The 24,543-nt window shown below is 37.4% G+C and overlaps 2 protein-coding genes across 4 annotated transcripts in view; one reads left to right on the top strand and one right to left on the bottom strand.

Moving 5' to 3' along the window:
• Positions 1-16,576, bottom strand: part of zc3h3 (zinc finger CCCH-type containing 3) — a 68,137-nt gene extending 51,561 nt beyond the window's left edge. Inside the window, exons 1-4 of one of the 2 annotated variants that reach the window (XM_081381007.1) lie at positions 16,514-16,576; positions 14,670-15,575; positions 14,006-14,582; positions 12,480-12,676 (exon numbers count right to left, since the gene is read on the bottom strand). In XM_081381007.1, the coding sequence (XP_081237133.1) occupies positions 12,480-12,676; positions 14,006-14,582; positions 14,670-15,575; positions 16,514-16,559 (1,726 nt within the window). In that variant the 5' untranslated portion in view covers positions 16,560-16,576. Of the gene's footprint in view, positions 1-12,479; positions 12,677-14,005; positions 15,576-16,513 lie in introns of both variants that reach the window. The other variant, XM_081381006.1, reaches the window with a different exon arrangement.
• A 44-nt stretch (positions 16,577-16,620) lies between these two features.
• On the top strand, positions 16,621-24,233 carry cyldl (cylindromatosis (turban tumor syndrome), like). 2 transcript variants are annotated; one of them, XM_081380375.1, is made up of 15 exons: positions 16,621-16,887; positions 17,100-17,741; positions 17,864-18,148; positions 18,620-18,701; positions 18,853-19,031; positions 19,160-19,310; positions 19,491-19,626; positions 19,856-19,960; positions 20,104-20,195; positions 20,431-20,497; positions 21,635-21,776; positions 22,023-22,131; positions 22,681-22,799; positions 23,017-23,242; positions 23,329-24,233. In XM_081380375.1, exons 2-15 carry the CDS (start codon positions 17,313-17,315, stop codon positions 23,511-23,513), a joined length of 2,307 nt encoding a protein of 768 aa, XP_081236501.1. In that variant the 5' UTR covers positions 16,621-16,887; positions 17,100-17,312; the 3' UTR covers positions 23,514-24,233. The 2 variants fall into 2 exon arrangements, with proteins under 2 accessions (XP_081236501.1, XP_081236502.1); XM_081380376.1 differs by having other exon boundaries at positions 16,657-16,887; positions 21,638-21,776.
• Positions 24,234-24,543: the final 310 nt, after the last annotated feature.

Genomic DNA, 24,543 nt, shown 5'->3' with positions numbered 1-24,543 from the left:
TCATGGGCCGTGGGCCAGGTGTAGCGGACTGTGGGTTTGGGAGGTATGTGTGTACTCTAGCCCCTGGATGGCTTTTCTGGCAGCTACAGCCAGCCAGTTAATTAGGAAAATTTCATCACTCCGTCATAAAGAAGGAAAGATAGAGGGAGAGGAAGGGATAAAAATATACCATTAGCCTATGGTCGCAGAAGTTGATTCAAGCATATGGAGGGCGTTGAGAGTAACACAAGCTCCAGTTGAATTGAACTGCGGTTGTTTTATTGACATCCCCTATTGATTGTTTAGATTTTTCTTTTCCACAAACCATGTAATTCATATGTGCAGTGAAATGAAGCAATTCTAGAAGATTCTTAGGGCCACAGGGTCAAGTTTGTTTATGGTAAACAAGTCAATCACCCTCTTCACACACTGTGGAATGGAAGTACATATAATATTTTGCATTGGAGAACACAATCCTATGTATATGGACACTACCATTAAAAAAATTGGGGTCAGTAAGATTTCTGATTTTCAGATAATGTTTTTGAAAGAAGTCACTTATTTAACAAGGCTGCATTTATTTGATCAAAAATACAGTCAAAGCAGTAATATTGTGAAATATTATTACAATTTGAAATTGAAACAGTCTTCAGTGTCACATGATCCTTCAGAAATCATTCTAAATGTTGATGTGGTGCTCAAGAAACATTTCTTATTATCAGTGTCTGAAAATAGTTAACATTTTTGAAAATTATTTCATGAACAGCAAGTTCAAAAGAATATAATTTATTTGAAAAATAAATCTTCTCTAACATTTTAAATTGCTTTACATTCACTTTTGACCAATTTAATGCATCCTTGTTGAATAAAAGTACTAACTTCTTTAAAACAAAAAAATAAAATACTGACCCGAAACTTTTGAACAGTAGTGTGCAACAAAGAGTGCAATATAAATGTGTAAAAAAAGAGAAATCCATAAGCAACTACATATTGACTTTATAATTAATATTAACTACATTCACATTTTCAGTTGGGGGATTGGGAGTCTCGAAATGCCCCATTCAAACAGCAATTTACAGTAGCGTCTTAAAAACTGTTGTATGAACGTGTAATGGGAGTCAAGTCCGTATTTTCTTAGTAACCATAGTGACAGTGGCCAAAGTAATATCAATTGTGGTGACGTCCATATACGTCACTTTTGATAAGACAAGAGTCCAAGTTCAGCGGTAAAATTTGTATTAACTGGTGTCATGCAAAATCGGGTCCTCCCTCAAAATCGGGTCTCCCCAAACTGTCAGTTACTGATTTTCCTAAGTATATACAAATTATATTAATTTAAAATATGCATAGCTTACTATATAATGCGTACGAAAACACATTAGTGTATAATAAAACCAATTTAACGTAATTGCTTAACAGTTAACTAATAAATAATAATAATAATAGCCTATAAAGTTAAAAATTGAACATAATTTGTTTATTTACAACTGAAATTTTTGGACATTTAACACTTAATTTAACACGATTACATTACAGATGATTGAGAATATATGTAAGGTAAGTGCAAATGCGTGTATAAATTAAGCTATCAGGCTAAACGCTTATCTGTATGCTATGCTAGTATAAGCTAACAAATACAGACATAAATGGTCATTATTAAACAGTTGAAACAAAAAGTTAAAAGCAATTTGAACCAATGGGATCGCTTGTGGTCCTAAAGGAGACCCGATTTCAGGGGGGACCCAATTTGTCACTAGACCGGCAGTCTTTTCACGGCGCGCGCGCATAGAACACACAAATGACGGGTGCAAAACAGTGACTTCAGACGACACACAGCTGATATCTCCATCACTGTAAGAAACCACACACAAAAACCCACAACACATGGTAGACACGTGTTCGTGTGCAGAGCAGCTCTCTTGCACTGTATGACGGGACAGACAACTAGTTATCCAGTCCGGTTCCGTTCACACGGCACGTTTTCCGAGAATATGGTTGTGAGTCCTGAAAATTTACATCTGTGACTCATGAGTTTGGTTACAGAATGTGCCGTGTGGTTGTCACACTCGTAATTGCTGAACTGTGTGTGATCCTAACCATATTAAGGACTCAAATACAGGACTGACAACCATATTCTGCAGCTGTGTGAAAGTGGCCAGTGGTCATGGGCTTAAAAACAAACAAACAATTTTTTTGTCATTTATTTTGGTCACTAGTGGCACAGAAATTGACACTTCAGAATCAAAGTTTAAGAGTCACAGCTTTAAGAGTCACATTTACATGGGCTTCTGGGTTTGTAATTAGCAACTTGTGAAGTAACTTGGCAACTTGGTCACTTGCAACTTGGACAGAATGAACAAGGCAGATCAAAGGCCCAAAACCGAGCGAGACTGCATCAGAGAAGGTGGTGTAAATGGCTATACTTTGCCTGCAAGAGCTGTAATTGACTGCGATGTGTTGAAACTGTTCTCGGATATGGTTACTAAAAATGATATGAACATATGTGGGCTCACATAACCACAGCCGAAAATATAAATGGATATTAATCAGTCCACTTAATTCTTACACTTCCTCTTCTTTCTTCATACACCTGTCTTTCATCAGTCATCTCTCATATCATATAAATGAACCAATGATTTTACTTATAGATCTGATATTTTATTATAGATCTGCAGAACTTAGAACAAAAAAAGAATGTAGATATTATGAGTCCATAACCTTGGCTATGAAACAAGTTGAAAAAATTAAGGTTGGAATACACTACACAACTTTTAAACTTTTAACAGATTTGAAACCACTAGGCTTCATACACTTTATAAATGACAAATAAAAACCATGTGTTCAAAGATCGGTTCAAAATATCAAACATGTTTGATACCTTCCGACTGGATGCAATCACAGTCTGAAGCTAAATGTCTGTGTCCATTAGACATTGGGATTTATTTATTTATTTATTTATTGTTTGTTTGTTTGTTTGCGCTCATCTCTGACTGGCCAAAATCTGCAGACTAGGTTTGACATTCGGCAATTAGCATCAATGTGTTTAGACTGCAAATCAAGGAGAAAATATGGGCAAAAGTCAAGTTGTGTATTCCAGCCTTTTGTTGCATTGTTAATTTGTACAGAAGCTAATAGATTTTATAAATAATAACACTGATATTCTCAATATCTCCCAATAATAACTCCCAAGTTGTTTTCTTGTAAATTTCAACACAGTGTGACAACATACCAAAAAAAAAAAAAAAAAAAAAAAAATCATAGGTCAACTTTAAGAGTTTAACAGGTTTTTAACAGGTTGAGTAGAGGTTCAAGAAAATCATCAGAGCAAGTGAATGATGTGTTAACTACACTCTTTTTCCAGAAGTACAACTGGCTTCATCAGAAAGGAGTGCCTTACTGGTTTGAAGTGAGGCCTGAAGACTAGTCTTAAGCCCAAAGTAGAGACTTGGGCGCTTGAATAATAGATCAGAAATCAGTTTGCGCTCACAGTCAAAGGACTATACTTTGACGGAGAGGAACCCGGAGAAAGAAGTATACCTGGGCCTTTAATCTCTAGGTCTTCTTTCTGTGACACCTACCATTAGAAGACCTTTAACCCCATGAGCTTGACCCACTCCAATCCTATCCACTCTCAGAGAGGGCCAAAAAGCCTCATTATAGATGTGTTTGGCTGGCTTTAGACTGCAGAGTCTGCCTCCTACGTAATACCAATTTACTGTGATTATTATGGTAACACTTCACACCGTGTGGACAGATGAAGGGTGCATGGGAGGGACTGCTAAGATCAGATTACTGGAAAAGGGAAACTTAAAGGGCTTGGGCAAGAGGTAATATTATAACGTGCCATTTGTAGGAAACTTGCCATGGTCTTAAAACAAATGTTGTGCTACAAAAAGTACACTTAAATAACAGCAAAGGGGGCAGTTTGGTCAAAATATTAGTGCAAAAAGGTTTGAAAATAAAACAATATACACATTATTATAATTATCGTCATTATTATAAATATTATATATTTTTATACAGCACCTGTCAAAGTTTGGAAACATTTCAATTTGTTTATGTTTTTGAAAGAAGTCTCTTATCCTCACCAAGGCTGCATTTATTTAATAAATAATACAGTAAAAACAGTAATATTGTGAAATATATACAATTTAAAATAATTGTTTTCTATTTGAATAAATTCACATGATCCTTCAGAAATCATTCTAATATGCTGATCTGCTGCATATATATGTACACACACACACACACATATTGTTTTTAAATATATAATATTTTATAATATGTGTGTGTGGTTTGGGCTACAATTGTATTTATATACATGCATTTTATTACAATTAAGAACTAATTATATTTAGCTTATAATCATAATTATTATTGGCGATTACTGGACATGGTAATTGATATACAGCAATTAGTTATCATCGCCACAGAAACTAGATGATGACAATCACTCGTGTCAACATTAATTAGTCAAGTAAAGCTATATTTGATACTTCACAAATGCATGTTTTAAGTCCCAAGAACCTGGACACATACCCACACAATGCATGTGTTGGTGGCAGAAAATGGCGTGTATGTTCTTAAAAATTAGCAGTCATGTCCTGTTTAAGGTTTCTGATTTATTCTGTCCCTTGGGTTACTGGAGACCCCTCGGGATACCAAGAAAACATTTACCCCCAAAACAGGGAAGGAAAGACTGTAAGCGCAGTGTCCCGTTTCACTGGAGTTTAGATTACACTTTTCATCACTTCGCCTTCAACTGCTGGCACAAACACTCAACAAATGATCTCACAGACCAACCCTTTACCGCACAAACACAAAACCAGTTCCACTTTGACAATAAACACAATTTCTATTTCTGTTTGTCCTTATACATTTCCCATGTAAGCTTATATTAGACGCTCATCTCAAAGTTCCACTTAATCTGCAGGTGCTCACATGCAGTTTACACATAAGTGCAGGGGACGGGTGTGCCTGGCAGGTGGCTGTTAGTTGCGTTGCTGCCTGGGTGTGTCACGCAAGGGCGAACCGTGAGAAGCTTTAATTATGGCCAGCTGACAGTTTGACAAGAGAGCAGCCAGAAGCCTGGAGCCCCGCCACCACAGAGGAGAGGAGCAAGGCACAAGAGCACTGGATAATGTCTCTCTACGTCTGTCAGTGACTGTACACACATTACACACTGGGAATCCATGTCGAGCACAGAGGTCTTTTGGTTAAACAGTTTGAGGTTGATCCGTTGTCCTGTGGTTGTATACTGGGTGTTGCTGTGGTATGCTACTACATTCTGACCAAATGATTTGTAAACATCTATTTATATAGAGAAGCTACCATGCTAAAATATTTTCTGTGCTCTATGATGCCCATTGCCACAATAACATGATCAACCAATTTCCTCCTTCTGATTTTTGAATATCTTAAAATTATAGATTTATAATGAATTAATATCCACTGTAAATTACTTTTTTGTATCTGTGCATGTCTAAAACATAGTAATAATGTATGAGATGTCAATCAGCACACTTGCATTAAAGAAAATGAATGCATGAAGTTTAACAAAAAAATCTAAAGAATAAATCAAATACGATCAACAAAAGAATTAATCAAATAAATCATATGGACAGTGCTATTCAAAGTTTTGTGGGTTGTTTAAATATTTTTTTATAAAGTCTCTTGCTCACCAAAGCTGCATTTATTTGATCAAAAATAGTTAAAAGCAGTAATAGTGTGAAATATTATCACAATTTAAAATAACGGTTTTATATTTCTGCCACTTTTGATCATTTTAATGTGCCCTTAATTGCTAGAATTCATTCATTTCTTAAAAAAAAAAAAAAAAATCTTACTGATCCCAAACTTTTGAACGGTAATGTATGGTGGCGTTCGTGTTAAAGGAACACTCCACCGTTTTTTGAAATAGGGCTTATTCACCTTCTTTCCTACATTCAGATAGGTGGGCAAATGCATTTTTGTCTCAGTGCATGCATTGGTTTAGTTTGACAGGGTCGGCGCTAGCTTAGCTTAGCATAATGAATGGAATCTTTTGTTGCCAGCTAGCATGTCCTGAGTAAAAGTGATATAAAAAAACAAACAAACACCTAATTACTTCTTGTGGCCTGCGTATTCACAACAAGTACAAATAGCGATGCAGATTAACACTAGGCGATTTCCTAGGCAGATATTGACTTGGGACTATATTAGGGGGAAGCACAGGCGAAGCACTGCTACTTGGGCGCAGAGATATCACGCCCAAGTAGCAGTGCTTTGCCTGTGCTTCCCCCTAATATAGTCCTTAATATATAAGTCAATATCTGCCTAGGAAATCGCCTAGTGTTAATCTGCATAACTATTTGTACTTGTTGTGAATACGCAGGCCACAAGAAGTAATTAGGTGTTTTTTTTTTTTTTTATATCACTTTTACTCAGGACATGCTAGCTGGCAACAAAGGATTCCATTCATTATGCTAAGCTAAGCTAGCGCCGACCCTTATTAAAGACTGATTGACGGTCTAGTGTTTGTCATTAATACAAACAAAGTCGGTTAAGTCTTAAGTGAATATAAACAACCGAAACAAAAAAAATGGAACACCAAAATAAAAACTGAACTCCACATTAAGCTTGTAGTGTAAATACAACCTGTGTGTCCTGAGAGCCAGTACTGCACTTTTAGTGTTAATGTGTCAGTGGTCTCAAAAATTGCCTTTCTAACTTAGTTGTTGTAAAATCTTGGACTGTGGGGATGAAACCTTTTAAATATAAATGTAGATGTAGAGAACATGGTGAAAGTTATTAGCAATTGTACCAACAACAAGCAGACAGGAAAAAACTGACAACAGACAGCTGAGGGACAGACAAGTTGAGATATACTGCAGAAAATCCACACACACACACACACAATAGCTGTTAACAGGTGGTGGGTGGTCCTCCCAAAGACAGGCCTGCTGGATACATTACGAGCAGGTTGGTGTGTGCGTGCCAGGACCCGTATAGAGCACAAATTTGAGTAGTTGGATGTTTATTCAGTGGACACTGGTGAAGGGAAGAGATTACAACCATTAAAGTGCAAGTTGGCCCATCTGCTTGACATGCAGGGCCTGAGAAAGTGAGGTGGAATGAGCAGAATGTTCATCCCAGAGACTGAGGGTCGACGGTGTGCGAGTGCAAGCGTGACTGATGCAGTTGATGAAACCACTGTGGCATTATGGTATTTAGAGCAAATATCTCTCGGGTGACAGTTGAGAGAAGTTAGGACACTATGCAGGCCCTAAAAAATAACTACTATTTCTTTTGCACTCAGATTCATCACCCATTCACATTATACTTGCTTTTATTTGTGCTTCGTTTCCCTATTCGCTTTCACCCTGTACACACACACACAAAGTTGTATCCATGCAATGCAACCACATATCCACAGCTAATAGTATTCAAATACCGCAGAGTTCCACAGTAGGTTTCCAGCTTTTTTAATCGCAGCGCTAACCTAGGATCAGGAGGGCATGTGGATCAAGTAAACCAGGGCCGGCTGACACACATTTGTCATAAACAGGGTATATATTACAGGACTGGAGCTGGGATGCTTACTCAATATGGAAGAGACACATGTAAGAACGGGAGGTGTGGGAGAGCTGGGAATGAGATCCAGCAGATGAGGGAGCAGCAGTGGTGTGAAAAAAAGTGGCAGAAACTAAAGGAAGTGTGAACTAGTGAGTGATGCAAAAAAACAAACTAAAATAAACAAACAAACCACATAAGGAACGAACGCTTAAGGGCAAGTGGAGACTGACGCACTGGCTGTCACCTCTAAAATTTACAATCTGTGTATGATTGCCAGCAGGGGGTTTAATTGGGCTGGGATAATACAAAACGACATTCCAGCGCTAATGCTTAAAAAAAAACCTATATATATATAATGGAATATATCCATTCATACCCACTCACTCGCCCACTCACTATTTATGGGTCTGCAAAATGTTAAAAAAACATTATGTCAAATATTCATTGTTTTTTTTACTTTTTAATAATCAAAGAATCTGTATGTAATTTTGTAATATTTGTAATAATTTGTATTTGTATCTGCTGAAAATTAATCAATTGCATTTAAAAATACATTAAAATAGTTATTTTAAATTAGAATAATATTTCACACTATTACTGTATTTTTAATCAAATAAATGCAGCCCTGGTGAGCATAAGAGACTACTTAAAAATCTACCATAATTTTTTTTTTTTTTTTTGGTAATGGGTCATGTGATAGCTTGCCATATGTTAGGGTAGGCGTGTGCACGTTTTTTAACGTTGACTGAGTGTGCAGTTGTGCAATGAGGGGTAAAGCATTGCGTTAATGATACTATTTGCCTATAAAGTGACAGAATGTAATGCATGAGGATAAAAATCGGGGGAAAAAATAGATGAGACAGGATCAACATATACACAAACCCTATGTAAAACATTACCTTCATTACTGCACTTTACAACGAACATAATTCATGCTTATGAGACAAAACAAATTTTGTCGAATGACCTGAACTTCTATAGATATCCCTTGCTTGTTGTATAGGTAGGAATGAACACTGTGTAGGGACCCTCTGAATAAGGCTGCAGCTATGCATAGATTAAAATGCCTCTGCATACCTCCTCCAAATTGAAATGACGTGATTTATATGATCACAGATAATAAATCCTGCATTGCTCTTTTTTTTTTGAAAAAAAAAAAAAAAACTAGGTAAAACCTAAAAGATTAAGGTTACAAGCCTATATTTAGGCGCTGTTGACATTTGCATGTGTGGCCACTGCCTGCACGCGTGTAAACAACGCGGCACCAACAGAAAGAGTGTGAAATGTCAGTGAGTTCAGAGCTGTGAAGACCGGACAAGTGATTTATGGTTAAATAAAAAGGTGCAAATTTTGTAATGGGACCCCTATGGAGGTGGTCAGGGCTAAGGTGTGAATATAGGCACGTTTTTGGAATTGAGGTAACATGACTATGTGAGTATGCATTTACGAGAAGAGCGATGTGTCCAACTAAATCATAACTTAATCGTAAACCTTCCATATCGATGCTTAATCAGGTCAGCATGTGCATGCACTATATACCTGAGATTGCCACCTGAACAAGATACACACTGCCCTCTGATTTACGCATTAAAATCCCAATCATTTGCAGAGATGTTAAAACTTTGACCTGAAATTTAGTGTGTATTTGAGTGTGTGGAATGGAAGGGTAGGGTGAGGGTGTATACATCCTACCAAATAAAGCCACAGCAACTCTCCCTGAAGTTAATCGCTTTAACACATGGAGAGGCTGCCTACACAAACACGCATGAGGAGGAGATCTGAAGCCACACTCAGATATGTACACCACATTGCACATTACCAATATAATGCTCCTATAAAGTCTACAAGAAAAAAATAAATATTACAGGTTTAATTAATAATAATTAAGTAATTAATAATAAATTAATAATAAAAACGAAAACGAAACGAATAAAAATGAAAATAAATACTAAAACCAGGATTCTGAATTTTTTCAGGCTGTCTATCGCATCACAAAAATCTAAAAAGCTGATTTTCTAATATGAAACATTTCTTATTATTATCAATGCTGAAATCCGTTGTTCTGTTTTACAGGATTATTTAATGCCTCGGTGTCTTGCAGTCAGCACACGATACTTCAGCTTACACACTCCACACCAACACTTGGATATGTGCCTAATAATAGCGCACATTAATCTACTGTAGGTTAACGTTAGAGTGAGCGGCCATGTAAAGTTGCTACTACTTACATGTTTCAAATGATAAGCCATATTTGAGGTTGATAGATGATGAGCGTTTGGATTTCCTGTCCACATACTGTAATTACCACAAGGACCCGCCGTTAACGATCTGTGTGTCACACTGCTTGACTTCACCACTTCCTGTGGAATTTTATTTTGTGCATCTTCGGAAGTGGTGCCGATTGGAAAGTTAAAAACCAAAAATGCTGCACGAGAGTGAAACTTAGGCGCTGAATACTGAGGGCCGGGATAAATTTTCGGCTCATATTTTTGGTCTTTTTTCTCTTTCGGCCAAAAACCAAAAATGCAATTTTCGGCAGCCAAAATTTCGGAGCATCCCTAATAGCCACAGCAAACCATGGTAAGACCTTATGACTAAGGATGTAAATGCATCCACAAATATATGAAGCTGTTCTGTAGGGAGTGAAGACAAATCAGTGCACACTAAGTTGCCCTTATTTGTGTACGAACCCTCAAGAGTCCTAAGCCAAATTCTGTTGAGACGCTTCAGGCGGCTTCATTTCCTCTCTTCTCCTTTTCTCCCTCCCTCTCATCTCCTCACTATTGTGTTCTGTCATTTATCTATTTTATGGGATTATCGAGGCGCTTCTCCCCTGCCCGCAATTCATTACGCTCCTAACTGCTCACTTAGGTTTATGCCCCTTTAAATCCCCCAACAGATAACCAACCAGCCTCGGTAAACAGATAGAGAGGGAGGGAGTGAGAGAGAGAGAGAGAGAGAGAGAGAGACATGTGGTGGGCACTCATCAGAGAAGGAATTAAGAGATGTCACGCGGCAGTGGCCATGGCAGTGAGGAGAGGCAGTTAGTGGTGGTTTTTAACGCGGCTGCCCTCTTTCTCCTCATTAGTAATTCAATTTGCTCTTTATTAGCCATTCTTATCTCCTGCACAGAGTCCCTCTGGCTAACCCCTCCATCACCCGCCCTGTCTTTCCCGCTCGCCCCTCTCTCTTCATATTCAACCAAAAAGATGCATCACCTTGCTGGACTGGAACAAGACAAAACTTCCTATTTCAAGACCTTGGTGGCAATAATATCAGAGAGGCAAATTTACAGGTATAGAAAAGGAAGGCAGTGAGACTGACACTCTAATGTGCGCAGAAACAGAATACAGTGAGATTGTCGGTTTGCCTTCATAGGGATGGGGTGGAGTTGGCTGTAAAAACAGTGATTGCTTTCCATCAGGTTGGGCTTATATTCTCCAGTTCGTTAAAACAATCCAATTTGCAAAGGGATAATTACGCATTAGCTCCTTTTTATCTACTGAGCGAGAGCGCTGGCAGGGTTTGATAGTGTAGCCGTATACGGCGAGCCACTGCTGCAAATTACCCGCTATCGGCACATGTACACCATCACGGGCCGATTGGGCAATTAATTAACTCCTCCTATCCCCAGCGGATACGGGCCATCACACCCAAACCTACTCCCTTTTAAACCAATCAGGCTGTTGAGATCATGCTGCCCTCTGTTGGTCAGACAATAGACTTAATTCATGGTATTCCCCTTTTAGGAGATTTCAGACAAAAGAAAAACCTCTGCAGAGACTAAATACAGTCACATGTGTTAAACAGTTTTAAAAACTGTTAAAAGCCAGACATTTGCAGTTCAAAAGCTGCCAATGGTAGAGAAGTTGTGAATTTTGCAGCAATAATGCACAATAGTCAATGCAAGCCTAGTCATAAATTATAATATAGTGGCTCACAAAGCCCATTACCACCTCTGATCAAATCAGAAAATCCAAGTACGACCTAGTTCGCACCAATGCTCACTCTAAAGGCAGGAACATGCTACACAACATTTAAAATCTGAACAGTTTTTAAACTCTAGGCTTTGTACACTTCCTGGCTTTGTAAATTGTAAGAGTTAAACGGGCATTATACATTTAACAACTAAGGATCACAAACTACCAGACTTTTCATTCAAACTCACGTGGACACATGCAACAAAAGCAAAGAATGTGTTATAAAATGGGCTCAAAATATCAGACATGCTTGATAACCTCTGACTGAACAGAATTATAGTAGATAGAACTCAAGCCTGTGACCATCATATACTATGCAATTTTCTTGCAAAATCTGTCAAATACAGACTGGCCAAAATCTGAAGACTGACTCTGTCTTTAGGCAACATGTCCAGAATGCAAATTATGACAAAATCTGGGCAAAAGTTGAGTAGTGTATTTTAGACAATAGAAATGCATAAGTAGTAAGAACAATAAAAGGGTATGCAAATGTCTGGTATATCCATAGGGATATATTGAACTAATTAAAATTACAAATTAGAAGAAAAACAATTTGAAAAATGTGTTATATTCTAGGGTCAGGCTGCGACTTTAAGGCACTCTGTGTACCACTGATCTAGACAGTGCAGGCAAGTCTCTGAGATGGACAGGAAGAAGCAAAGATTTCCATGCTATCATCTATTTAAGACTTTATTTTCACAACAGTACCCCCCAGTGTACAGTTAATCTATGCTGAAGGTTTGTGTTTCCAAGGGTACATAAAGCCCATCTCAACCTCTCTCAGAGGAATATAAACAAAGCAGCGATAATTAATTTTCCAGAGATTGTTTTCGTTAATTACTAATTAAGCCTATTAGTCACAGAGGGGGCAAAAACAATCTGTTCATTTAAAAAGGCAGAGGTAAAGTTGCATTGCGTTTTGAGAGTTGCAAAGCATTTTGTGAATGTGCAGTCATAGTAACTGACCTGATCTTGAGGTCCCTAATGAGGTGGTGGTGAGAGAGAGGCGGCGGAGCTTGTGTCTGCCAAATGAAACCAGAACTTTGGGCTGTGCTCGCCTGGCATTGGTTGGACTCTTCACCTGAGCATGTGTCCGCCTCCACAAAGAATACCGGCTCCTTATAGTCTGCACAATAGGGCTGTATCTTCTCTCTAAGGAGGGACTGCATATAGACAAAACATGCATTAAATTCTGTAAGAATTCCTGTGTAAAAAAAAAACTATGATTTTTATTATGTTACAAAAGTCAGTACAAAAATAAGTGTATCCTTAGTTTGTTCAATTGAAGTGCAAAATAAATTTAAAACACTATTATGCTGCCATCTAGAGGACATTTTAAGAACAATACTGCTACCAGCTGTGACATTTGCAACTAATAATCATTTTAGACTTTAAAGGGGTCATATAATACACAGTGTTTCCGCACTTTTTGATAAAATATGTTGCAAAATACATTTAGAATTAGTAAAAACTCTAATTGTAGAGACTGTACTCACAAAGAGCAGCCTATGAAATATTTATAGATTTATATATTTTTTTCTTTTTTTATATTATATATATAAGGTTTTCAATTTTATAGTTAAAGTAAATAAAGTTTAATAACAGTCAAATAATTGTTCATACTGTAGATTGCAATGGTAGGCTATCTGTAGCATTTAAAACAATTGAGTTATTTAATTTTAATTAAAGTTTTTTAAGTGTTTTATTTTATTATTTATTTAGTCAAATAGTATAACATTTTTAATATCAGGCATTTAGCAGATATTGGACATAACATGAAAATAATTATCTGTTTATAGTATCGGGCCACCAGAATTTTTATATCGGTGCATCTCTAAAATTATTCATAACATCCCACATTATGGAACATTCCATTTCAATCTTAAAGGCCGATTCACACTGCACCAACAGACACTGACAAATGCAGACAATCACCAGATTATAGTTCGTAATTTCTCAGGGTACGTTTACTTTTAACAACAATGATGTACTAAAAATGGAAACGTTTTTCCTCTGCGTTTTTGCGCATACAGACAACAATGCTGTCAAAAATCTGCAAAAACGACTAAAAACGCTGTATGCATGGTCAGGCCAGTAGTTGGCGATGTCACTTTGTAAAGAAACACTATGCAGTTTGAACTAATTCGCTTTTCCGATTTCACAATTTTGCGATTTTGTAGTTTAAGGAAACAGTATAATGGTATAATTTTCGAAAACTTGTTTTCAAAAGTTTGTGTTTTCAGGCCCCAGAACTATCGGGTTAATGAATGGCCAAACGCATTCAAAGTTTTTGGTTTTTAGTTAAAAACGCTCTAGGGTAAACGCCCCCTCAGACATTTCACGACACGACAAACAGTAGAAACAAGCACCGACCAATGGCAACAGACACCGACAAGTGTAAAACACTGATCCAACAAAACCAGACTATGTGTCTGTTGCCGCTGGTTGGCGTCTGTCGGTGCAGTGTGAACTGGCCTTAAAGCAGAACTTACTTGCTAACAGATTTTCTGATGATCTTGGTTTGGCTTCTGAGCTTGAAGGCACCAGCTGACAGTGGAGTGGTAGAAGGGTTAATGCGGGCTGAGCTTGAGGACACAGCAGATCCCTTTTCCCCCTTTTGAGCATTCTTATTAGCGGTCCATCGATACACTGTGCTCTTATGGGTAGTCCTAGAAGTTGAGCTAGGATTTGCTGTCGCATTTTGTCCAGCCGCCTTCCAGCGATAGCGGCTAGTATTTCCAGCATGGGATGTAGTAGCACCCCCTGCTCTAGATTTTTTGGATGACGCCGTCGAGGTTGTGCTGTATCGCTTTTCTTTTTTGGGTCCCTCCGGTCCACTTTGAGAGGTTCTTACAGGGATTTTAAGAGATTTGGGCGAAAGAGGCTTGCGTAGCATTTTCGTTGAAGTATTTGCTTTCCCAGCTGTTGACAGGGAAACAGATGAAGACACCCATGTGTACTTTGAGGTCTTAGGATCTCCAAGGGAGAGAGACAAAGGCTTGCGAGACACCCTCTTGTTGGAGCTGGAGACTCTTCTGACAGTGGCTGTCCCAGTAGAGGATTCAGAGGCTGGGGAGAGAGAATTCACTGGCTTAGGTGTGCTTTTTATGTTTACCATCTCTTGGTTTTTCACCCAAGTAAACCGAGATCTCTTACGGCATGGCGAGGCTATACGTGTCTGAGTTGAGTCTAGCTTAAGCTGGGGCTTTGTGGGACTCAAGGAAGCCTGAGACTGAAGGAGCTTTGCGGGACTCGAGGAAGCCTGAGACTGGATGAGCTTTGCCGGACTCGAGGAAGCCTGAGACTGAGTGAGCTTTGCGGGACTCGATGAAGCCTGAGACTGAAGGTTAGAAGTTGAAGAAGCCATAGAAGAATCTTTATTGGCTGATGACAATACGACAGTCCTATTGGATATGGCAGCAGTGGGGAGGTGTGGTTTGACTTGAATTTGAGCTGGAAGTTTAACAGTTGAAGGGATAGAGGGATTGTTCACAGCTGAGGATGATTTAAAAGTGGGTTTTATCTTCCTTTCAGGCTCTGATGATAAAGTCGAGTCAGTTAATTCATTGGTAGATGAACAGCCATGATCGTTTTTTTCTGTTGCAGATATAAGCACAGTCCTTTTTCCACTGGCATCACTTTTCCTCTCCTTTGAAGTATCACTTTGGACACCGAGCGAATATGTTGCAGATTTACTCTTCGCTTGTTCTGTTGTCAACTTTTTAAATAAAAAACTGTTATTCCCAACAAGTCCAACATCCTCCCCAGTAGCAGTGGCTCCAGATGTAGCGATGCGATGAGAAGGCTGGTTCAGGTGGTCCAGAGCTGGGTGAGACTCATGACTCCCAACAGCCTTGTTTGTCTTGTTGTTAAGGGAGTATGTTTTCCTCCAGCTGCCAGAAGAATGAGGCACATACGGCTGTGGCATTGATGAACTTGACTGTGTGTAATGCGAGGCATGACCCTGACTCTGGCCCCTCCTTGAACCGTGTCTGGCATGATCCCACTGGGCAGAGCTTGAGGGAATGTCACCGTGAGTGCTTTTATAGTCATTAATGAGGTCTGCAAAGTCAAGAAGTGTGAAATTAGATGGCATTCAAAGTCATGAGATTAAACTCAAGCTCAACTGACAAGATATACAAGATACAATATAAACTTCAGTCAATGCAAGATATACAGTATATCCTGAAATAGATTTTTCAATTGTATCTTTCCATTTTCAATGGCAATTTTTGTAAACTATCAATTTATGCTAAATACTTTAAATTAATTTCAACTTTGTAAAATATTATAGTTGATAACTACAAAATCAAATGCAGAGCATATGTCTCATTAAAACAAAATGATAAAATATATGCATAAATCATAAGCCAATAAACACTCTGCTAGAATATTTTGAATTAATTTTGCTAAAGGTCTATACCTTGTCTTATATGTGGCAAGAAATTTTGATGTAATTGTGGTTTCAAAGTTTGCAAATTTAGGCGATCATCGTTTTCAACCATTAATGTTTCATCAAAACTATTTTCTATTAGCTACATATTCAACAGCTACCAAGAAAGCAAATACATGTGACAGAAATCTGAAGACAATACTATAAAGAATAGAATAACGTTAGTATTAAAAATAACAAATGTTAACAGAAACGAACAGAGACATTCACCATATTTTTAAGGGACGTGTCACTGTCGTTTTTGCCACTGCCATGTAAGTTATAGTTTCTGAACCTGTTCTACAGCAAATAACTACCAACAGCGAGGACAATGAAAATCAACATATGGAAAAGAAAAGCATAGCTGCTAACGTTAAAACATCTCAAAGGGTGTTCCTCCAGGCACAGTACAGTTGAGTTAGCTTTAGTGAAAACCGTTAGAACAGCCACACTGTTACTGAACCCTCATTTAAATGTGGCTAATAACGAACATAGGGTTTGGGGAAATGCTAAAACCACTGTTGAATTACGCTAAAAGAGCGATATATAAATAAAATATCACACTTACTTTGCAGCTCCTCTATTTCTCTCTTTAGCGCTTCACGTTCAGCCATCTTCACACCAAAACACGGCTGTCATAAAACTGCGACGACGCCTGTGATTACGTGTGGAAGCAACATCCAATCACAACACGCCTTTCAACAGATGACTGTATAGTTTTGGTTTTGAGCTAAAAAAAACAAAAAAAAACTGCGCCTGGTTGTTTGTAACTTTACATACCGACGATATGTCTAGAGAGTAGTTTCATTTAGACTTAAACTTCAGACAATCACATCATTATTCTAGCAACCTTTGAAGTGTATTTCTTATTTGGAAGAAGATTCACAGTTTTTAACGAGATTCGTTTTTAGATACAGAAATCGAAAGTACTAACTGACATCGGTAAGTAATTAGCATAATAAGCTCGGATGTTTGTGCAATTTAATTGGGAATTATTCATTTAATGATGTCGCTTTAGAGTAGTTCATCTATTTAAAAAACTTCATTAGCCATGTAACGTTAAGTTAGTCTACCAAGTCAATGGGCTATCGATGAACTGTCTATTTAACGTTACATACAAAACTGACTATCTCTAACTATTGACTGTTTTGCAGGAAGTGTCTACACAGCTCTTCCTATCTACCAGCGCAGTTGTTTTAAATCATTTACTTTTGTTAACCTGGAGATATTTGAATGACGTTCCTGTACGGGAAGAATAAGCTTTGCTCGAAGTGAGCAAATAACTGAAGACTCCCTTGCCCATTCTGGAAACACTGGTTTCACCCTGAAAGCCTGACAGTACTTCAGTTTTCCAAGTGACATAAGAAATGGCTTCAGCCGACAAGAAGATATACTTCATCATAATTGCAAAACCGCCAATTGGGTACATAGAACCTGGTGAAATATGCTTCATTGATAAGGATCTATATATGGAATGGAAAAAGGAACACAACACAAACCTTTTACCTGTAGTTCGTATAGGCAGAGCAATGCATACAGACATTGATGCACTTCTACTGAAACCATTGACACGCAGATCAGCAGAATTACTGCTGGCTCTTGAATCCAATGAAGAACGACTGGTTGCACTGAAAGACCCTGAGGCTTTAGAGGAGGCTTCAAATCTGTCCTTAGACTGTCGGGTTTATGTGGAGTGTAATGGGAAATGGCTCAAAGGTGTGATTCGATACATTGGAAATATCAAATCTTGTAGCTATGAACCTATTACAGGAGTCTTCTTTGGGGTGGAACTGCAGGTGAGTATTTTGTGTGTGAGAATGGTCCTGTAGTTGTGTTAAAGAGAAAATAAAGGTTGAGCAATACAAAGGATAATCCACTAGGGGTAATATGAAAATCCTATATTCTCTTCTGTTCTTAGGGTGAAGATACAGGAAAAGGTCAAAATGATGGTTCCTTCCTCCACAAGACCTACTTCACATGTTCCAATAACTCAGGCATTTTTGCCCCTTTTACAAGAATCAAACCAGTGGATCATAAACCTTCAGCACCACCATTACCTACTCAGTCGTCCCCATCCATGACATCTACTGAGCCTCTCAATGTTGGAGACAGAGTAACCTTTTTTGGTGACAAAAATGCTCACCATGGCATGGTCATGGCTATAAAGGACAGCCCAGATGGTAAACTGGTTCTCATATCTACCGTGAGTACTGACTTCTCATTAGAGTGATCCAAGTGAATAGTTTGCCCAAAAATAAATAGTTTACTTACTGTGGTGCTAAGCCTGTTTGACTTCGTTTGTTCGGTCAAACACAGAAGGAGAAATCTTGAAGAATTTTACACATGAGGGTGATAAAATAACAACAGACATTTTATATTTGAGTGAAATATTTCTGTAACACTCTCTTTGAACACTTTACTTAGAGCTGAAGATAAAACTCAAACTTAGATATACTTTATTAATCCCATGAGTGAAACATAAAAATAGCACTAACGTGACAGGTCAACTACATTTAAATTAAAAGAATATTACAGATCTGCATCAAACACTGATTATTAAATATTAGATAAAAGATGTGTGTATAAGAAAAACAATCTGTCATACAAAGATGAGTTTTAATACAGTGTTATAATAAAAGGTTAGAATGATTTCCTAAAACTTTCCTCTTCTCAGGATAAAGATGAAGAGGGGAAGCAAGGAGGAGAGATATCAGTCCCATTGGATTGTGTAATTAAAGAGGAACTGTTAAATAAAGGTAACATATGTATGTGTCACCACATGTACTTGTAACACAAGTATTAGAGCATGGGCATTTACATGAACAACTATTTTTATCTTTTAAATATAATGGAGTTAGTTCTTTAAAATGCTTTTCCTTTTGTTTTGTTTTTTGTTTTTGTGACCAGATGAAACCGAAAAAATGGACACTTCTCAAAGCCCAGAGATGGGGGGTGTTCCTGATACTGAAGAAATTTCTGTTGGCTCCCTAGTGCAGTTTATTGTGGGGAAAAAAATTGCTTATGGAATTGTACGCTGGATAGGATATTTACCTGATTATCCTGAGAAGAGTGCTTTGCTGGAAGTGGTAGGCTATAATATTCTTTATAAACTTTATCAGTTGGCACCTTTGAGGAATTCCTGTAGTTCTGAAAGAAAAGAAAACTAGCCAGCCAATTGTTGTATTCTTTTAAAAATCTGTGTATTTGTTCTTAGGAGGACGGCAGTGGAGTGAGTGATGGAACATATAAAGGAAAACAATACTTTAAATGTCCTCCTCAAAGTGGTTTATTTGTGAAACTTTCAATTTGTCGGCCTGATGATCGTTTCTCTGCTGCAAAGGAGAAGGAGTTTAATGGAAACTCTGGTAAGACCTGATTATCTAATGAGACAACACACCTGAAATGGGTGTGTCTGGTGTTTATCAGTAGAAAGTGAAACATTTTCAAGGACTGCACTGGTTGATTATGGCCACAATATATGTCATCACCTACTATAGTGCAACTGGTGGAACTTTTGTGCCTCATTCTTTTTTTTTCTGTAACAGATAAGGCATCTGTATATGTGGAAGAGGAGAATGTACCACCTATTAGAACAGAAGATGTGTCAAAGCAATTGATTGGTCGGATGAAGGGCATTCAGGGTCACTGCAACTCCTGTTATATGGACTCTGCCCTGTTCAGGTTAGAACTTATAGACCCTAGGCTGAAGATGAAAAGAGTTATAAACTTTGCTGATTTCATGCAAATGCAATGTTTTTACAGAAAACCTTTAAAAATTGTATAAAGTACATAATATATGAATACACTTTAAAGTATATATACAATGTGCAGACTTCACAAATATTAAGTGTGATGTGAATCGCCCCAAAAGCAATTACAAAAGAAAAATCCTTTTTATTTTTTTTTCCAGTGTGTTTTCCTGTTCATCAGTTCTGGATTCTCTGCTTTTTAAGTCCACGCAAGATCAAACCATTCAAAGCATCCTACTGAAAAGCATTGTCAATCCTCTCCGCAAGTAAGATTTTAGCTTTGTATTGAAATGTTTTTGAAATGAAATGTATTTTTTGTAAAATAAAAATCTGAAAGAAGTTTCACTCACAGTCACATATATACATAATGGGAGAGCTTGAATAACCACATATTCTCTCATATTTACAGGCATGGTTTTGTACCAGAGCACAGTGTGATGAATCTTCGGAAGCAATTACAAAATCGGGAACGCTGCCCCACTTACACCACAGATGAGAAGGGTACGCTTTCTTCTTGATGTCATAGCCGCATTCAGCTTTGTTAACTATGTCAGATTTCAAACAGAATATTGAAGGAAAATGTCCAACTTTACATTTATCTGCAAGTCATCAAAACACAGATCCAAAATATTACACAGCTGTTTACACAAATTATTTATATCTCATTATCTATAAAAGATCTCTTGGCTGTTTCATGGAATTGGACTAAGCATAGTGTTTTTCTTGATGTGTGCAGATCCTGAAGAGTTCCTCTCTCTCATCATGCAAGAGATTCTCTCTCTAGATCCACCACTTAAACTCTGGTGGGGAACTTTTTCATTGATTTAATCTTATTTTTTAGTAGGGAATAGGGATGGGAATCTTACGGTATTTAGGCTAGCCATTCAGCTTCCTTCATGATTTCATTAATTTTTCTTTGTACTTTTTGAGGTAGTGCCAAATAAATAATCCCAACTATTATATATTTATATTATAAACACTACTAAACAAAAAAGAATTGGCAATATTTTAGGGCCTATTTACACCTGTTCACTTAATGTGTTTTCTCTGATCAGATAGCTATCCGATTGTGAGAAGACCAGGTGTAAATGACCTCCAAAATACATTTTTTTGTCCAAATGGAAAATGAACAGTTTAAAAAGCTATCTGATCAGTAAAAAACACATGAAGTGACCAAGTGTAAATATGCCCTTAGGGTGAGTTTACCCAAAAATGAAAATTATCCCATAATTTACTCACCCGAGATATCAAAAATCCCCTCGCAATTTAGCATCCTCTGTGTCTTGACATCATGCTGACCGAGTTTACTGATGATCGGATGAATATGACTTTCTTCTTTCAGCCAAACACCATTGGAGTTCATTCACTCCCATTATAAATCTTGGAAGAGCCAGGATATAACTCCGATTGTGTTTGGCAGAAAGTCATATACACCTAGGATGGCCTGAGGGTGAGTAAATTATGGGATAATTTTCATTTTTGGGTGAACTAACCCTTTAAGTATTAATAAATGATTACGCTTTATTTTAAGGTGTAAGTTATATTAATTAACTACATGTAGGCTACTTACTTACTATAGGGTTAGGATAGGATTAGGATTTGTTTGAGGGTTAGATGTGTGTAATTATGCATAATTTACTGTTATTACTATGGTAAGTACATGTAACATATCTAACAAGGACACTGTAAAATAAAGTGTTGCCCAATATATTATTACACCAAATCTCTGTTCCTACTGTGTAGCCTTCAACTACCCATTGAAAACAACAAATATTTCAGTATGTGTATATAAACCGTTAGTGTAAACAGTTTCTTGTTTCCTACTAATTTTTAGATTAGTAGATTACTTCTGCAAAATATGTCTTGGCAAGAGAATGCCGTCTAGTTTATACAAGTTTATGTTTTGATATATTTGTATGTATCACTTTATCTGTCTTCAGCAGCCCATCGGCAAGTGGACATAAAGAGCAAAGCTGTTACTACTACCAAATCTTTATGGATTACAACCACCATTTAGTCCTGCCGACGGTTCAACAGCTACTGGAACATTCGTTTTTCAGCAACAGTCTGAAACTTGCAGAGGTATCATTCGTCTCTTTGCATGTTTTGTGTTTGAGATTCTGCTTTCAGTTCTTTATTTTGTCCTATTTTGCGTGGACATTCAATGCATGACCTGCAGATGGTACTGTTTCTCTCTGCGTAAATATTTCTGGTGTGACCCAAATGGATAGACAACTTATATGTGTTTTTCTTGAAATCTAATTTAAATGGATCCACAATCTAGATGTGCAAGTTATTGTATGTTCAAACTGTTACTTATTCCTCCAGGTGCCTGCCTGTCTGATTCTTACTATGCCTCGCTCAGGGAAGAGTTTCAAAATGTTTCCAAAAATCATTCCTTCTATAGAACTGGACATCACAGGTCTTCTCGTTGATGGTAACTTGTCTTAAACGTTTATACAAATGTGACCCTGGACCACAAAACCAGTCACATGGGTCAATTTTTTGTACATCTGAATAAATAAGCTTTCCATTGATGCATGGTTTGTTAGGATATGACAATATTTGGTCAAGATACAACTATTTGAAAATCTGGAATCTGAGGGGCAAAAAAATCGAAAAATATTGAGAAAATCGCCTTTAAAGTTGTCCATTTATGTTCACGATTGTGCTGCATTTACTCACAAAAATAAATGTTTTGTATATTTACGGTAGGAAATGTACAAAATATCTTCATGGAACATGATCTTTACTTAATATCCTCATGATGTTTAGCATCATGAATTAAAAGAAAAATCAATAATTTTGACCCATACAATGTATTGTTGGTAATTGCCACAAATTTACCCGTGCGACTTGTGACTGGTTTTGTGATCCAGGGTCACAAATATGAATGTCTCGGGGGTTTCCTATTAATGTATTTCCCGGTTTCTATGTGTTCTTATGAGTCATTTGAGGTGTGTGTTTATGTACATTTGTCCATTAGGTCCTCAGCCGTGTGTGTTGTGTGGTCAGCTAGCAAATGAAGAGTGTGCTGAGTGCTTCAGAGACGCATTGTTTAGTGATACAGGATTCAAATATTTCTGTTTGAAATGTTCCACTCAGGTAGGGTGTTAAATAAACATTTTGCATTTTTCTAAATATTCTTTATCATTTATGTTGCATAGATACAGTCCTTTCCTAGGGGCACCTTCAAAGGCTTGATCATATATATGCAATAAAATCAGTTGATTCATAAACTGATCATAAACTATCTTTTGATCATAAACTAAACATAATTTACATAATTTAGTTTACTGATCATAAACTAAATTTATTGTAGGTTCACTCTCACAAGCAGCGTCGATGCCACAAAACCAGAAGCCTGCATCTTCCTCAGGGCTTCTCTTACTCACAGAGTTCAGGGTCTGATCCACGCACTCCTCCACGGGAGAAACTAGAGCTGTTCGCTGTGCTGTGCATAGAGACCAGCCACTACGTCTCTTTCGTCAAGTACGGACCTCGGGATACTGACTGGATCTTCTTTGATAGTATGGCTGACCGCGTTGGTAAGTGAATGTGTGTGGAATGCGTGCTGTGGAATGCGAAGAGTTCAACACTTTTGGACGTTAATCACAAACTTATCTGTTTGTAGGTGAAAGCAATGGCTATAACATCCCAGAAGTTCGGGCATGTCCAGAGGTTGGCCAGTACCTACATATGTCTCTGGCTCAGCTGGCAAATCAAGTGCCTCGAGAGATGGAAGGTGTGGCGAAGCGACTCTTTTGTGACGGTTACATGTACCTTTATCAGAGCAAGAGCATGTCTCTGTATCGATGATTTAATCAACATGTACACGTCAATAAATGAGAATCTTATTACTTATGCTTAGTAATGGATTCTAGTAATAATAATTCAAGAGAATTCATGAAAGCTTCTGCTCCGTATTTGAGCATTTATCAGTCAAATATTTCCGCTTTCTGTCAAATTAGTTTCCCATATGGTGTTGCCTGGGTAGGCGGTACATTCATGATGCAGCTGATATCTTTTAAGTAATTTGGACTTGAAAAAAAATCCTACTAGTGCCTTGTATGTATATAAGAAATAGTAATACAATCATTTTCTACTCTCTTAAATCTTACCAAAAAAATTTCTATTTTATTTTCAAATGTGTATTTCTATAACTGTGAGCAGACCTACTGTAGCTTGCTGCCTAATTCTTGTTAATAGAATAGGGGGGTCAAGATATTTTTGTTTAGATTGAATACTGACTTGTATTTCTATAAAACGTTGAGGACTTGCTGATCTTAATTTTTAAGTGTTAGTGGTTTTTGAAGTCCATTCTGTATAAAGATTCTGGCTACTGAATAACATTGTGAGCCATACGGTTTGTAATCACAGTGTAATAAATTATCTGCTAAAATATTTTGATTTATTTTATTAGACATCCATTCATTATACATGCTTTCTCCTGTGTTTATCTACTGTATATGATTTCATTTCAATGAAAAAGATCAACCAATTAAATAAATATCTCTTGACTGGAACTATATCCAATACATTTTCTTTCTCTCTCCCTCATTGTGAGCTTGTGTGAGAGCCATAGTCCTCAGCTCATTACATTGCTCCCTTTACCAACAAAGATAAACCTGGATGAGACTGCTTGTTTGTGTCTTTCACGACATCATCATAAACCATAAGTGAAGGAACAGTAAAAAAACAGCAGGGCTTCTAATGAAATCTTTCCTTAAGACTTGATTAGTAAAAGTGATTTGGGATAAATCTGTGCTGTCATACAGCTAATACACTTGGATTTAGGTACTTTAGGTGTCTTAAGCGTAAACATTTACAGGAAATTATAATATTAATT

This window comes from Scardinius erythrophthalmus, assembly GCF_964197995.2.
Source record: "Scardinius erythrophthalmus genome assembly, chromosome: 12".
NCBI lineage: Eukaryota > Metazoa > Chordata > Actinopteri > Cypriniformes > Leuciscidae > Scardinius > Scardinius erythrophthalmus.
This window is presented reverse-complemented; position numbering and strand designations above follow the sequence as displayed.